Raw genomic sequence first — 16,849 nt, 5'->3', positions numbered from 1 at the left:
TCAAGAACGGGCTCTGGCTGGGCCACTCAAGGACATTCAGAGACTTGTCCCGAAGCTACTCCTGCATTGTCTTTGCTGTGTGCTTAGGGTGGTTGTCCTGTTGGAAGGTGAACCTTCGCCCCAGTCTGAGGTCCTGAGCAGGTTTTCATCAAGGTTCTCTGTACTTTGCTCCGTTCATCTTTCCCTCGATCCTGACTAGTGTCCCTGTCCCTGCCGTTGAATAACATCCCCACAGCATGATGCTGCCACCACCATGTTTCACCGTAGGGATGGTGGCAGGTTACCTCCAGACGTGACTCTTGGCATTCAGGCCAAAAAGTTAAATCTTGGTTTCATCAGACCAGAGAATCTTGTTTCTCATTACATTTTAGATTCATTTTAGTCATTTAGCAGACGCTCTTATCCAGAGCGACTTATAGTTAGTGAGTGCATACATTTTCATACTGGCCCACCGTGGGAAACGAACCCACAACCCTGGCGTTGCAAGCGCCATGCTCTACCAACTGAGCTACAGACCTTCTCATGGTCTGAGAGTCCTTTAGGTGCCTTTTGGTAAACTCCAAGTGGGCTGTCATGTGCCTTTTACTGAGGAGTGGCTTCCGTCTGGCAACTCTACCATAAAGGCCTGATTGGTGGAGTGCTGCAGAGATGGTGGTCCTTCTGGAAGGTTCTCCCATCTCCACAGAAGAACTCTGGAGCTCTGTCAGAGTGACCATCGAGATCTTGGTCACTTCCCTGACCAAGGCCCTTCTACCCCAATTGCTCAGTTTGGCCAAGCGTCCAGCTCTAGGAAGAGTCTTGGTGGTTCCAAACTTCTTCCATTTAAGAATTATCTAATAAAATGCAACATGTGGTCCTCTGTAGCTCAGCTGGTAGAGCACGGCGCTTGTAACGCCAAGGTAGTGGCCTCGATCCCCGGGACCACCCATACACAAACAAAACAAAAAAATGTATGCACGCATGACTGTAAGTCGCTTTGGATAAAAGCGTCTGCTAAATGGCATATAAAAAATAAATAAAAATATATGTAAAGTGTTGGTCCCCTGTTTCATGAGCTGAAATAAAAGATCCCAGAAATGTTCCATACGCACAAAAAGCTTATTTCTCTTAAATGTTGTGCACAAATGTGTTTACATCCATGTTAATGAGCATTTCTCCTTTGCCAAGATAATCCATCTACCTGACAGGTGTGGCATATCAAGAAGCTGATTACCCTAGCGGGTAGCTACTGGTAACTATTAGCAACTGTGGATAGTTGTTTCCAATGTTATTTCACGCTTAAGAGTACCTGTAATTATGCCAGCTAGCTACCTACCATTCAGCTGTTTTTCTAACCTCATTATCTGAAGCATTAACGTTAGGTAATTAGTAGCTACTGTACTCGAAAATATAGCTACCTTGTTGCTACCAGGATAGCTAACTAAACAATAGCTAGAACGACCTAGCTGCAATATTTGGAGACGCTTTCTCTCCGTTGGCACAGAAGCGAACTGGCTGAATCGATTAAGTGGCTAGCTTTGCACTTAACTGGCTAACAGTAGCTACTAAGGGTAAGTTATAACCTACATTTATTTTTTGTTTTGTTTTTACATACTGGTAACAAGAGTCGTTCAAGGGAATTCGGGACATGGGTGACTAGTTAACGTTAGCTTGGCTCGCTCTGTGTGTTTCGTGCCTTCGGAAGAGGGGTGGTTCGTTGGCAGAGAGCAATGGCTAGCTAGTATGCTAACTATTCTAGCTAACTAATGGCTGAATAAGTTGACGACGTACTCACTCAAACTGTCAAAACTAACCCAAAACTTTACACAACGTTAGACACGGACACAAATGATCTGTTTGGCGTGTTAACACACTGGTTTGTTGTAACCAAGTATTGGTGCTAAACCGTGTTATTGGAGGCTGGCATAATAGTTGGCTATGGCGTCATAGGATTCGGTGCCCTGGACGGTTTTCACAGAAGAATACTGTACCAATTAGCTAGCTGAATAAACTAAGTTAGAGTCTATTCCTAGAAAATATTGAAACGCTGTAGTTTACAACAATTATAATTTCTAAAGTGGAAGTTGGGAGAGTTATATTTGAGTGTTTCAGTGAAACGTAAGTGAGGGAGGCCCTGCTCTCTCGCTTTCCCAGATGTTTAGTTCATTTCATTCCGATCTCCTTTGCATTATTGTAGCCTTTTTCTGTAGCCTGCCAACTATGTGTCTGTCTATCCCTGTTCTCTCCTCTCTGCACAGGCCATACAAACGCTTCACCGCGTGGCTGCTGCCACTCTAATCTGGTGGTCCCTGCGTGCACGACCCACGTGGAGTTCCAGGTCTCTGGCAGTCTCTGGAACTGCCGTTCTGCGGCCAACAAGGCAGAGTTCATCACAGCCAATGCTACCCTCCAGTCCCTCGACTTCCTGGCGCTGACGGAAACATGGACTACCACAGAAAACACTGCTACTCTTACTGCTCTTTCCTCGTCTGACCATGTGTTTTCGCATACCCCGAGAGCATCTGGTCAGCGCGGCGGTGGCACAGGAATCCTCATCTCTCCCAAATGGACATTCTCTCTTTTCCCCCTGACCCATCTGTCTATCTCATTTTAATTCCATGATGTCACAGTCACTAGCCCATTCAAGCTTAACATCCTTGTCATTTATTGCCCTCCAGGTTCCCTTGGAGAGTTCATCAATGAGCTGGACGCCTTGATACGTTTATTTCCTGAGGATGGCTCACCCCTCACAGTTCTGGGTGACTTTAACCTCCCTACGTCTGCCTTCGACTAATTTCTCTCTGCCTCCTTCTTTCCACTCCATTCCTCTTTTGACCTCACCCTCCCCCTCCCCTACTCACAAGGCAGGCAATACGCTTGACCTCATCTTTACTAGATGCTGTTCTTCTACTAATCTCACTGTAACTCCCCTCCAAGTCTCTGACCACTACTTTGTATCCTTTTCTCTCTCGCTCTTCTCCAACACTACTCACTCTGCCCTACTCCAATGGTAATGTGCCGTCGCAACCGTCGCTCTCTCTCTCCCGCTACTCTCTCCCCTTCCATCATATCATCTCTTCCCTCTGCTAAATCATTCTCCCTCCTCAACCCTCCTCTCCTCCTGCATCTTTTGAATCTCTATGTCTCCTATCCTCCCGGCCGGCTCGGTCCTCCCCTCCTGCTCCGTGGCTTGACGACTCATTGCGAGCTCACAGAAGAGGGCTCCGGGCAGCCGAGCGGAAATGGAGGAAAACTAGACTCCCTGCGGACCTGTCATTTTTTCACTCCCTCCTCTCTACATTCTCTTCCTGTTTCCGCTGCTAAAGCCACTTTCTACAACTCTAAATGTCAAGCCTCTGCCTCTAACCCTAGGAAGCTCTTAGCCACCTTCTCCTCCCTGCTGAATCCCCCTCCTCCTCCCCCTGCCTCATCCCTCTCTGTGGACAACTTCGTCAACCATTTTGAAAAGAAGGTTGACGACATCCAACCCTCATTTATTAAGTCAAATGACACTGCTGGTCCTGCTCACACTGCCCTACCCTATGCTTTGACTTCTTTCTCCCCTCTCTCTCCAGATTAAATCTTGCAACTTGTGACGGCCGGCCGCCCAACAACCTGCCCGCTTGACCCTATCCCCTCCTCTCTTCTCCAGACCATTTCCGGAGACCTTCTCCCTTACCTCACCTCGCTCATCAACTCTTCCTTGACCGCTGGCCATGGTCTTCAAGAGAGCGAGAGTTGCACCCCTCCTCAAAAAACCAACAGTCGATCCCTCCGATGTCAACAACTACAGACCAGTATCCCTTCTTTATTTTCTCTCCAAAACTCTTGAGCGTGCTGTCTCTTGCCAACTCTCCTGCTATCCCTCTCAGAATGACCTTCTTGATCCAAACCAGTCAGGTTTCAAGACTGGTCATTCAACTGAGACTGCTCCTGTGTCACGGAGGCTGTCCGCACTGCTAAAGCTAACTCTCTCTCCTCTGCTCTTATCCTTCTAGACCTATCCGCTGCCTTTGATACTGTGAACCATCAGATCCTCCTCTCCACCCTCTCCGAGTTGGGCATCTCCGGCGCTGCTCACTCTTAGATTGCGAGAATCTGTCTCCGCACCACGTGCTCTCACCACTGGTGTCCCCCAGGGCTCAGTTCTAGGCCCTCTCCTATTCTGTCTATACACCAAGTCACTTGGCTCTGTCATATCCTCACATGGTCTCTCCTATCATTGCTATGCAGACGACACACAATTCATTTTCTCCTTTCCCCCCTTCCGATAACCAGGTGGCGAATCGCATCTCTGCATGTCTGGCAGACATATCAGTGTGGATGTCGGATCACCACCTCAAGCTGAACCTCGGCAAGACGGAGCTGCTCTTCCTCCCGGGGAAGGACTGCCCGCTCCATGATCTCGCCATCACGGTTGACAACTCCATTGTGTCCTCCTCCCAGAGTGCAAAGAACCTTGGGCGTGACCCTGGACAATACCCTGTCGTTCTCCGCTAACATCAAAGCGGTGACCCGATCCCGCAGGTTCATGCTCTACAACATTCGCAGAGTACGACCCTACCTTACACAGAAAGCAGCACAGGTCCTAATCCAGGCACTTGTCATCTCCCGTCTGGATTACCGCTGTTGGCTGGGCTCCCTGCCTGTGCCATTAAACCCCTTCAACTTATCCAGAACGCTACAGCCCGTCTGGTGTTCAACCTTCCCAAGTTCTCTCATGTCACCCCGCTCCTCCGCACACTCCACTGGCTTCCAGTTGAGGCTCGCATCTACTACAAGACCATGGTGCTTGCCTACGGAGCTGTGAGGGGAACGGCACCTCCTTACCTTCAGGCTCTGATCAGACCCTACACCCAAACGAAGGTCAAAGCTATTCGCTGCTCTGGCACCCCAATGGTGGAACAAGCTCCCTCACGACGAGAGGACAGCGGAGTCACTGACCACCTTCCACTGACCACCTTCCGGAGACACTTGAAACCCTACCTCTTTAAGGAATACCTGGAATAGTATAAAAGTAATCCTTCTTCCCCCACCCCCCATAAAAAAATTATTTTTAAAAAGTGGTTATCCCACCAATTTGTAAGTCGCTCTGGATAAGAGCGTCTGCTAAATGGTGTAAATGTAAATGTAATGATCATTACACAGGTGCACCTTGTGCTGGGGACAATAAAAGGCCTCTAAAATGTGCAGTTTTGTCACACAACACAATGGCACAGAAGTTTTGAGGGAGCGTGCAATTAGCATGTGACTGCAGGAATGTCCACCAGTGCTGTTGCCAGAGAATTGAATGTTCATTTCTCTACCATAAGCCGCCTCCAATGTCGTTTTACAAAATTTGGCAGTACGTCCAACCGGCCTCACAACCGCAGACCACGTGTAACCATGCCAGCCCAGGACCTCCATATCCGGCTTCTTCACCTGCGGGATTGTCTAAGACCAGCCACCCAGACAGCTGATGAAACTGAGGACTATTTCTGTCTGTAACAAAGCCCTTTTGTGGGGAAAATCATATTCTGATTGGCTGTGCCTGGCTCCCCAGTGGCTGTGCCTGGCTCCCCAATGGCTGGGCCTGGCTCCCCAGTGGCTGGGCCTGGCTCCCCAGTGGCTGGGCCTGGCTCCAAGCCCACCTATGGCTGCGCTCCTGCCCAATCATGTGAAATCCATAGATTAGGTCCTAGTGAATTTATTTAAATTGATTGATTTCCGTATATGCACTGTAACTCAGTAAAATTGTTGAAATTGTTGCATGTTGCGTTTATATTTTTGTTCATTAACAGAAATTATTAAATTAATTTTCATGCCTTTTCAAATACTTTTTATAATTGTCTAAAACTTTTCCAAACCTGGAAAACAAGTCATTTTCCATGACTTTTCCTGGATTTCCATGACTGCACGAACAGATTACACACACCGAACATTCCCCCTGCATTGTAAACAGTAGAGTAGGGCCTCACTGAGCCCATAGAGATTTCCTGTCAATCTCTTTTTATGAAAACAAACGCAGGCCTAAACTACAAGTGTCGTGTGTGTGTGTACTCACAGTTCATCTCGTTGTCTCTGTGACAGCACCATGATGGCTGTAGTGGCTGCTCTCGCCCTCTGGGGGAGACGAGTGAGACTGGGGGTGATGGTGTAGGGGGATCCTCAGGTCCCTCGGTCAGTTGCTCAGTCCTCAGACTACAACCGGTGCTCCACACAGAGGGCCGGATACAAGGGCGAGAGAGACAGAGGGAGAGAGAATGAGGGGAGAGAGCAAAACAACAGAGGTGGAGGGAGAGCGAGGAGGAAAGATTCAATTAGTATACAGTTATTGACAGAAAAATGATTAGACTAGAAAATCAACACGGTACACAAACAATGATATCTGCTCCTCTCATTCTGGCCTCTGACTGACAGGTGTGGAACAGGTTTAGGCTAATAGCATGGCATATATTGATAGGGTAGCCTAATCTACTAATAAACAGAAACAAATCCAACACAGCCATTTGTGGTTCTGCAGCAAAGCATGTCCATCCTGAGCCATAAGACTGCTGGCACCTAGGGTGACAGTGGCTATAAGCTGCTTAGTGGCTAGACCACCAAGAGTCTGTCTGAGTGTGTGTGTCTGTGTGTGTGTCGGTGTGTGCGTGCACACATGCTTACAAGCGTTTATGAGGGGGGCCATCCTTTTTGTAGAACTGTTTGCATGCGTGGGATCTGTGTGTGTGTGTGTGTGTGTGGATCCGTACGTATGTGTGTGCGCCAGAGAGCAGTAGTCGTCCAGACAGCTGACAGTGCAGGACTGAGGAGTAGGGCTGGGAATTGCCAGAGACCTCACGATACGACATTATCACGATACTTACAGTAGGTGCCGATACGATACGTATTGCGATTCTCATGACTCTATATGTATTGCGATTTCATACTGCAATTTTATTGCGATTTGATGTTCCAAACCATTTGATGCTCCAGAGTTTTGTTTTATGTTTACTGTTCCGATATTGTATATTCTGTATGTCTGTGAACTTGTGTCTGTATTCTGTTTGTTTATTGCTGGCAGGACCTTCTCACGAAGGCAAATTCTGGGTATGTGTAAATAAATGTATTTGGTGAATAACGGTGATTCTGATATTGCTCACTATATGTCTGCTGCAGACAGACAAGAGAGAGCATGCGTTTTGATCAGTCATGGAACTAAAAGTGTTGAAATGCTGGCTCACTATTTAAAAAGATGGAGAACAAGCTATAGGATGAAAGATACCAGAATTTTGGCGCAGGTACAGCCAACTAGTGCTCGCTAACACTACCTAGCAAACACATTTTTTTTGAGTCAAATATAGATATAATAGCATTCAAAAATAAGAATATTGTGATATGTAACTATTTTCTCCCCCATCAGTAGTGAGGAGCTCTGGCTGGGCCACTCAAGGACATTCAAAGACGTGTCCCGAAGCCACTCCTGTGTTGTCTTGGCTGTGTGCTTGGGGTTGTTGTCCTGTTCGAAGGTGAACCTTCACCCCAGTCTGAGGTCCTGAGTGCTTTGGAACAGGTTTTCATCAAGGATCTCTCTGTACATTGCTCCGTTCCTCTCCCCCTCAATCCTGACTAGTCTCCCAGTCCCTGCTACTGCACCATGCTTCACCGTAGGGATGGTGCCAGGTTTCCTCCAGACGTGACACTTGCTATTCAGGCCAAAGAGTTCAATCTTGGTTTCATCAGACCAGAGAATCTTGTTTCTCATGGTCTGAGAGTCCTTTAGGTGCCTTTAGGCAAACTCCAAGCGGGCTGTCATGTGCCTTTTACTTAGGAGTGGCTTCCGTCTGGCCACTCTACCATAAAGGCCTGATTGGTGGAGTGCTGCAGAGATGGTTGTCCTTCTGGAAGGTTCTCCAATCTCCACAGAGGAACTCTGAAGCTCTGTCAGAATGAACATTGGGTTCTTGGTCACCTTCCTGACCAAGGCCCTTCTCCCCCGATTGCTCAGTTTGGCAGGGCGGACAGTTCTAGGAAGAGTCGGTGGTTCCAAACGTATTCCATTTTAGAATGATGGAGGCCACAGTGTTCTTGGGGACCTTCAATGTTGCAGAAATGTTTTGGTACCCTTCCCCAGATCTGTTCCTCGACACAATCCTGTCTCGGAGCTCTACGGACAATTCCTTCGACCTCATGGCTTGGTTTTTGCTCTGACATGCACCGTCAACTGTGGGACCATATAGACAGGTGTGTGCCTTTCCAAATCATGCCCAATCAATTGAATTTACCACAGGAGGCCTCCAATCAAGTTGTACAAACATGTCAAGGATGATCAATGGAAACAGGATGCAACTGAGCTCAATTTCGAGTCTCATAAAGGGTGTGAATAATTATGTAAAATGTTTTCACTTTGTCATTATGGGGTATTGTGTGTAGATTGATGTGATATGAATATATATATATATATATATATATATATATATATATATATATATATATATATATATATATATATATATATATATATATATATATAATCCATTTTAGAATATGGCTGTAACGTAACAAAATGTGGAAAAAGGGAAGGGGTCTGAATACTTTCCAAATACACTCCACAGGAGCGGAATGGTATCAAATACATCGAACACATGATTTTCCATGTGTTTGAAACCATTCCATTTACTCCGTTCCAGCCATTATAATGAGCCGTCCTCCCCTCAGTCTCCACTGATATACTCCTAACCCTTGACGATTGATACGTTTATTTGAGCTAGCTGCACTCATTTTCCAATTTGTAAGTCGCTCTGGATAAGAGCGTCTGCTAAATGACGAAAATGTAATTCCTCACTCATCTCTACTATATCTTGACATATGTCATTATGTTGATGTATTTCCTATGAAGGGTTAAAACCATTCTTCATTTTCATTATGTGAAAGGGTAAAAAAAGACATTTTAACCTACCAATGGCACAGGGTTTGCACTTTAGTCCATTCCTTGTCAGATCGTAAATCACCTCAGGCTTGACAGCTGCAGTTCTCAAGTGTGCGAGTGCCTCTCACGCCACAGGGCAGACCACACAGTCACAGACCAATATTGTCACTGGTTGTACCCGTACTTACTCAGGAAGTAAACAAACTCAGCATGACTGGTGAAAGTTTCTTATGGATTTTTAAGACCTTAATTATGTTATGAATTTAAGACCTTTATTATGCCATGTGATCACATGCAATGCTCCGGTTAGCAGAACAACGCATCATTGCAGTTCATATGAGAACGTGAGTACACCCAAAATGGATCACTTACACAGATCGATAGATTAAGATAGCAAGCTAGCTGGCTAACATAAATACACTTCGGAAGCAGTAAGAAGTGCATGAACATTTTATCATGATCGCGTTATGCAGTGATGCTGACTAGTGAGTCCATTATCATTTTATGAAGCTTCCGTAACAGTCACATCCGTTATGCTTAGAACGTGTACTGATAAAGAGAGAAAATAAACCAATCACACATCACCTAAGCCCTTGATGAAAGTTAGCTTTGCATAGAAAGTTTGAATACAATCATACTCTAAACGCATCTACAATAACCTTTCTTCAAAAACGTTACGGATGTGCCACTGCCTGTCCAAATCAGCATTCTATCTTTACTAGATTATAAAATTATATACTAGCACTCAATGGACTAAATTGAGTTTGATATTGTTTCATTAACCTTCTGACTTGGTCAGAAACACAGGGGGACAGATGCGAGTACCAAAACAAGTTCTGTGAGCCATTGCCAAAAGCTATGAAATCTGGTTCTCTGAAAAGCCTTATTTTGAAACTTTGTATCCTACCTTGTAGTAATAACACTACATTTGGAAAATATAAAGGCCAACTGTTGTCTGTACTTCAAAACACACACATTCAAGGTAAATATGAAAGTAGTTTAATATTTTTTTATGCTCAGGTTGACCTTACTATGGAATTTCCCAGATCCAGAACTATCTAATAGAACTCAGAAAGTTATTTAATGGAAGCTTCTCTAATGTCAAACATGTCAAGTGTGGTGTACTGAAGGGCAGCTCTCTAGGACCTCTATACTATTTTCTATTTTTACCAATTACCTGCCACTGGCATTAAACAAAGCATGTGTGTCCATGTATGCTGATGATTCAACCATATACGCATCAGCAACCACAGCTAATGAAGTCACTGAAACCCTTAACAAAGAGCTGCAGTCTGTTTTGGAATGGGTGGCCACAAATAAACTGGTCCTGAACATCTCTAAAACTAAGAGCACTGTATTTGGTAGAAATCATTCCTTAAGTTCTAGACCTCAGCTGAATCTGGTAATGAATGGTGTGGCTGTTGAACAAGTTGAGGAGACTAAATGACTTGGTGTTAACTTAGATTGTAAACTGTCATGGTCAAAACATATAGATTCAATGGCTGTAAAGATTGGGAGAGGTCTGTCCGTAATAAAGAGATGCTCTGCTTTTTTGACACCATACTCCACAAAGCAAGTCCTGCAGGCTCTAGTTGTATCTTATCTTGATTATTGTCTAGTCATATGGTCAAGTGCTGCAAAGAAAGACCTAGTTCAGCTGCAGCTGGCCCAGAACAGAGCTGCATGTCTTGCTCTTCATTGTAATCAGAGGGCTAATATCAATACTATGCATGCCAGTTTCTCTTTGCTGCATCACTTCTTGTTTTTATAAGAAACATTAATGTGTTGGAAATTCCTAATTGTTTGCATAGTCAATTTACACACACACACACACCCCACCAGTCTTTTCACAGTCCCCAGGTCCAGAACAAACTCAAGGAAACGTACAGTATTATACAGAGCCATGAGTGCATGGAACTCCCTTCCATCTTATATAGCGCAAGTGAACAGCAAACCGGGTTTTAAAAAACAAATAAACACACACCTTATGGCACAACGCCTCTCCCCCATGTGACCTACTTGTTGTGTGTATGTATGCATCGTGGTCCTCTGTAGCTCAATTGGTAGAGCATGGTGCTTGTAACGCCAGGGTAGTGGGTTCGATCCCCGGGACCACCCATACGTAAAAATGTATGCACACATGACTGTAAGTCTCTTTGGATAAAAGCGTCTGCTAAATGGCATATTATTATTATTATTATTATTATTATGTACTGACATGTATGTGTAACTGATAGATGCATACACACTACATGTTAATGAATTTAAATGTATGTATGTAAATGGTAGTCTTGTCTTCTTGATCCAAACCAATCAGGTTTCAGGACTGGTCATTCAACTGAGACTGCTCTCCTCTGTGTCACGGAGACTCTCCGCACTGCTAAAGCTAACTCTCTCTCCTCTGCTCTTGTCCTTCTAGACCTGTCTGCTGCCTTTGATACTGTGAACCATCAGATCCTCCTCTCCACCCTCTCCGAGCTGGGCATCTCCGGCGCGGCTCACTCCCTGGATTGCGTCCTACCTGACCGGTCGCTTCCTACCAAGTGGCGTGGCGAGAAGCTGTCTCCGCACCACGTGCTCTCACCACTGGTGTCCCCCAAGGCTCAGTTCTAGGCCCTCTCCTTTTCTCCCTATACACCAAGTCACTTGGCTCTGTCATATCCTCACATGGTCTCTCCTATCATTGCTACGCTGACGATACACAACTAATCTTCTCCTTTCCCCCTTCTGATAACCAGGTGGCGAATCGCATCTCTGCATGTCTGGCAGACATATCAGTATGGATGACGGATCACCACCTCAAGCTGAACCCTGGCAAGACGGAGCTGCTCTTCCTCCCGGGGAAGGACTGCCCGTTCCATGATCTCGCCATCACGGTTGACAACTCCGCTGTGTCCTCCTCCCAGAGTGCGAAGAGCCTAGGCGTGACCCTGGACAACACCCTGTCGTTCTCCGCCAACATCAAGGCGGTGACCCGCTCCTGCAGGTTCATGCTCTACAACATTCGGAGAGTACGACCCTGCCTTACACGGGAAGCGGCACAGGTCCTAATCCAGGCACTTGTCATCTCCCGTCTGGACTACTGCAACTCGCTGTTGGCTGGCCTCCCTGCCTGTGCCATTAAACCCCTACAACTCATCCAGAATGCCGCGAGCCGGTCTGGTGTTCAACCTTCCCAAGTTCTCTCACGTCACCCCCCTCCTCCGCACACTCCACTGGCTTCCAGTTGAAGCTCGCATCCGCTACAAGACCATGGTGCTTGCCTATGGAGCAGTGAGGGGAACGGCACCTCTGTACCTTCAGGCTCTGATCAGTCCCTACACCCAAACGAGGGCATTGCGCTCATCCACCTCTGGCCTGCTGGCTCCCTTCCTCTGCGGAAGCATAGTTCCCGCTCAGCCCAGTCAAAACTGTTCGCTGCTCTGGCACCCCAATGGTGGAACAAGCTCCCTCACGACGCCAGGACAGCGGAGTCACTCACCACCTTCCGGAGACATTTGAAACCCCACCTCTTTAAGGAATACCTGGGATAGGATAAAGGAATCCTTCTACCCCCCCCCAATTGTAAAGTGGTTATCCCACTGGCTATAGGGTGAACGCACCAATTTGTGAGTCGCTCTGGCTAAGAGCGTCTGCTAAATGACGTTAATGTGCCCTTGAGCAAGGCACTTAACCCTAATTGCTCCTGTAAGTCGCTCTGGATAAGAGCGTCTGCTAAATGACTAAAATGTAAATGTAAATGTTGTCTGTAATCTCTTTTTCAGAACCTCAGTAAGACTAGCTGTCGCAATTGACGTCGGCTAATGGGGATCCTAATAGCCTCATCACATCAATATAAAGTATTTTGTCTCAAAGTTGACCCTATGTCACGTGTCCTACTTATATTAGTACACTCCTAACAACGTATGCGTTACGACAAAATAAGCCATTAATTTTTTGGGGGACCAAATTCGACACTCATTGAGCGCCATACAAAAACTCCTTCCTTGGTGGGCGAAACACCGACAAAAATCCCACCTGCTGGAGGAAGACAGATTTTCTGCGGAGTTGGACCTCTGTCTTCCTAGGTATCCCCCCCACCAGCCTACCAGAGGACCACGTTCTGTGTAACGTTATTTATGATGAACGACAGCCAAAGCAAGGCCTCAATGGGAGAACTCCACATGAAAGGAGTGTTTTATTTAGGACAGTCAGACCATTTAAGCCTCGATCGACTTGAAGATATGCTCAAGGAATCAAACCCAGAAAGTATTTGATGTTACTAATTTAGTTAGTTTACGTAAACAGCAAATGAGTTTGCTAGCTACCGCAGTTAGATAGCTAGCTAACCTTACTTGACATTAGCAGTCTGCTGACTTTCCAAAAGGCTAGCTAGGTAGCTAACGTTACTGGTTAACGTTACACACGTAGACAACTCCTTAGCAAGATTAAACATTTGCATTACTGCAAAGGTGAAACTAAAATATGCAGCTTATTAGCATTGAAGGAATTTGAACTTGAATAGCTAGCTATACGGGTAACGTTAGCTATCTAGTTAACAACCTGGGATAAGGTTGCAGCAATTACAAATTAACACGCCCTTCCAGCTTACTAGCTAACTACCTACCTAACGGGTTGGCTAACGTAATGCAGCTGGTTAGCTCAGACCGAAATTGAAGCGGTTCGTTAGCATTTTCTTGCCAAAGTCCTCTCGCCAAACATGACATTGTCGTCTCAACAGAATTTAGCTAGTTAACGTTATAGTTCTGTGATTTTAATAAATAATTCCACCTTCCGACTTTTAATTTGAACCAACTGAACCGTGGTTAATTGCTATACTAACGCTAGCTAGCAATGTTTAAAATCCAGCTAACTAACGTTCCATGTAAACACACTCGATGTGAGAGCTAACTAACCAAGTTACCAAATTTGCAAATGCCATGGACAAAAAATGCTGTGAGGCAACATAAGATACATGTATCAGGGCAAGATAATGTCATTATTTAGTTACAAGAATCAATTTCCCAACCTTGTTGCTGTAACGGCCTCTTCGCCATTTTGAGACAGAGACGGGAGGCGCAAAAAACCTGCAGCCACATCGTAATCATTACCGCTTCGTTTTATGGCAAAATAAGATCAACTCACCCTTCTATGTATGATCTGTCTCATAGTCCATATTCTGTGATAAAAAATAGGGGATCAAATGTTTTGTTTTTGCTTAGGAGATGTCCGATCACTCAGCAGGGTCAATCTTATTTTCTCCTCCTTTATTTCAGTACGTCAGTACCACTGAAGTATCACTACCGCATTTGCCTCCGGACGGCGGGTACGCGCTGGCATTGCTTCGCAGGCGGTGAACGCACGGCGCGCACAAACGAAATGGTGCTGAAGGAAAGGTTTGGGATTACATTGGATTCTAAAGTATGCAAATTTGTATGTTGAATTTCGTGGTCTCACAATGAGATTCGTAGTTGCAAATACGATTCACAAATGTGTTAGTTAATTTCGCAAGCTTGTATCATGTGTGAAAAATGTAATGTCGCAAAATTGTAATTTGACATTTGAATACGTTCAATACGATTTGCAAGCATGCAACTCATTTACTAAACTGCGAATCGTGAATCTTTTTCTGTGAATAAAAAATATTTGCCTATGCCGAATCTGCGAGCTCGGATTTTTGAAACAAATGTAACATCTAATTTGTGGCAAAATGGTTTGTAGTTGTAAATCCATCACATGTTTTTGCTTGTAATTTGTCTGTAAGAGAAAAGACACGATGGCTCTGGGGGCAGGACCTTTTACTCCTGACCAACAAGTTCCCTCTGACAAAATCACAGCCGCCTATGGCTGCAGCCATTGGCTGGATTGTTCCATCAATCAAATATAAGGAAGTTGCTGCCCACCATGGAACCCCATTTGGGTCTTTGCATATCAAAAAATAGACATAAAATAAGACTAGTTGACGCGTCAAATAAGCTTTTAATTTGACACGTCAAAAAAAACAATTATATTATAGAATGTTGTGTGTGCTGAATTTGCACGTGCAAGCCAAGCGCCACCACTACGATCAGTAGCACTGTCAAAGCTGTACAAAAAAGTCTGCAAACAAGCACACACACCGGCATCGATGTGTTTACAATACCACGTTGGTAATAGGGCATTTATTTGTTCGACCAAATGGGACAACGTTGGTGTGAGCATTTTAAGTAAGAGCAGGATCAAAAAGTTGTGCAAATATCTTTGATACAGATGTTATTAGAAACGTCCGGGGTAACTAGCTAGCTTAGCGTGGTATCCGCCAATGCAAGCAGCCTGAAAACAATGACCAGTAGAAACTGCAGTCATTTTCAATATTCTCAGCAATTATTTAGGAATCCATGTGAGTAAATATTAGCTAGGTAGCCACTTGTTGTTCTCCTATGGAAATCGAACTTTAGTTCATGAAAATACCTAGCTAGCCAGCTACTTAACCCTGTTGCCCAAAGCTAACGTTAAAAGCAGCCAGCTAGCTAGTGAGTGTTCTGGTAGCTGTACTTCTGTGCAAAGTATTAAATTGTCCTATGTTGGCATCTAGTGGCGAAATTGGGTACTGTAACTTTGTATTTGCTAACTTTCGGTTCAGAGTTATTTCCTGTCAGAACAATCCAAGCAACAACAGACAGACAAGCTCTATTTTTCCATATCTGAACACTTAAAACAGCTAGATACGTCCCAAATCCAAAGAAGCTAAATTCCGTCACGAACCGGTAGCTTGCATGCTAACGCACAATGTTAAGTGAATGGGCGATAGTTAGCGCAATTAGCTTAGCATCATCGGAACTTAGAAAACTAGAATAAACATGTAAAAAACATATAAATATTATAGAAACACAATTTGAATTAGCAAAACATCTTTAACCAAGGCCTAGAAGATGGAAAAATAGAGCTTGTCTGTCTGTCGTTGCTTGGATTGTTCTGACAGGAAATAGCTCTGAACCGAAAGTTAGCAAATTAAGTGTTCAGATATCTCTTGTGACAGAGCTAAAGCATAGTTATTAAGCTATATGGACCCTTAGATTGTGTGTATGTGTTTTGTGGCACCTTTCATGTGATGTAAATAGTCATTTCTTCACAGTCATGTTGGCTAGCTAGTCTTGTTTTCCTGTTGCTAGCTCGTGATAGAAATGCTGTTCTTTATTTGTATCCATTTGTGTGAATATATATATATAGTGACTTTTCTAATACATTTTGTCCTTTCTGTTACAGTTTTACAAAACAAAATATATTCTACTAAAGATTCTTAAAAGATACCAGTGCCTCCTGATTCTTTATTGGAAGAGTGTAAACTGTTTGCCAAGCTTTGTAGCTTACACATTGTGAGGGCAGAACAGTGAGGTTTGACCTGACCGGCTTATGTGTTGTGAGATAGCCACAATAAAGATTAGCCACAATAGTGGAATTTGCGGTTCACCTTCAAAACAAAAGTCCCTCTTTGAAAGTGACGCAAATGGTTACTATTGGTGGAATCATGCCATATTTAGACTAGATAATGTTAAATAAGGTTGGAGTGTTGGAATGTGGAGCATTGAAATGGGGGATCAGTCAACTCGGTGACACCCACAGAACACAACTGTGAAGGGTTTACGCAAATATTAGCATCGTAGCAGGACTTAGGCTGTGGGAAATCACCTCCCCAGTCAGCCTATTGTGCATATTGACATTCATATTGCGCTGTTATCAGACTCCAAAACATCCACGTTGTATTCTTTTTCCTCTGGAATAGTGTTCAATACACATAGTAGGTTGACTGGTACAATACATTTGGTTAATTTCACAGTGGTTTCAGAGACCTGCAATAACAGCTAATGTTCTGTGGGTGTCACTGAGTAGACTGATACCGCATTTCATTGATCCACAATCCATAGGTAAGGCTGTACAGTGAAATAAGTATGCCTCCAATGCAATTCTAAAGTTTAATACATCCGCAGTGTGATTTAAACAGATTTTTGTCAAATTAACAAATGA

The 16,849-nt window shown here is 44.5% G+C and overlaps 1 protein-coding gene across 4 annotated transcripts in view; it reads right to left on the bottom strand.

The window, feature by feature from the left end:
- The window catches only part of LOC121574130 (lissencephaly-1 homolog B-like), a 34,322-nt gene extending 19,744 nt beyond the window's left edge, over nucleotides 1-14,578 (bottom strand). Inside the window, exons 1-2 of one of the 4 annotated variants that reach the window (XM_041886740.2) lie at nucleotides 13,991-14,578; nucleotides 6,023-6,171 (exon numbers count right to left, since the gene is read on the bottom strand). In XM_041886740.2, the coding sequence (XP_041742674.1) occupies nucleotides 6,023-6,054 (32 nt within the window). In that variant the 5' untranslated portion in view covers nucleotides 6,055-6,171; nucleotides 13,991-14,578. Of the gene's footprint in view, nucleotides 1-6,022; nucleotides 6,172-13,874; nucleotides 13,967-13,990 lie in introns of those variants that run through there. The other 3 variants (XM_041886739.2, XM_041886742.2, XM_041886741.2) reach the window with 3 other exon arrangements.
- Nucleotides 14,579-16,849: the final 2,271 nt, after the last annotated feature.

This window comes from Coregonus clupeaformis, chromosome 9 (assembly GCF_020615455.1).
Source record: "Coregonus clupeaformis isolate EN_2021a chromosome 9, ASM2061545v1, whole genome shotgun sequence".
Taxonomy (NCBI): domain Eukaryota; kingdom Metazoa; phylum Chordata; class Actinopteri; order Salmoniformes; family Salmonidae; genus Coregonus; species Coregonus clupeaformis.
The sequence above is the reverse complement of the archived record's forward strand: the minus strand, read 5'-3'. Positions and strand labels throughout refer to the sequence as shown.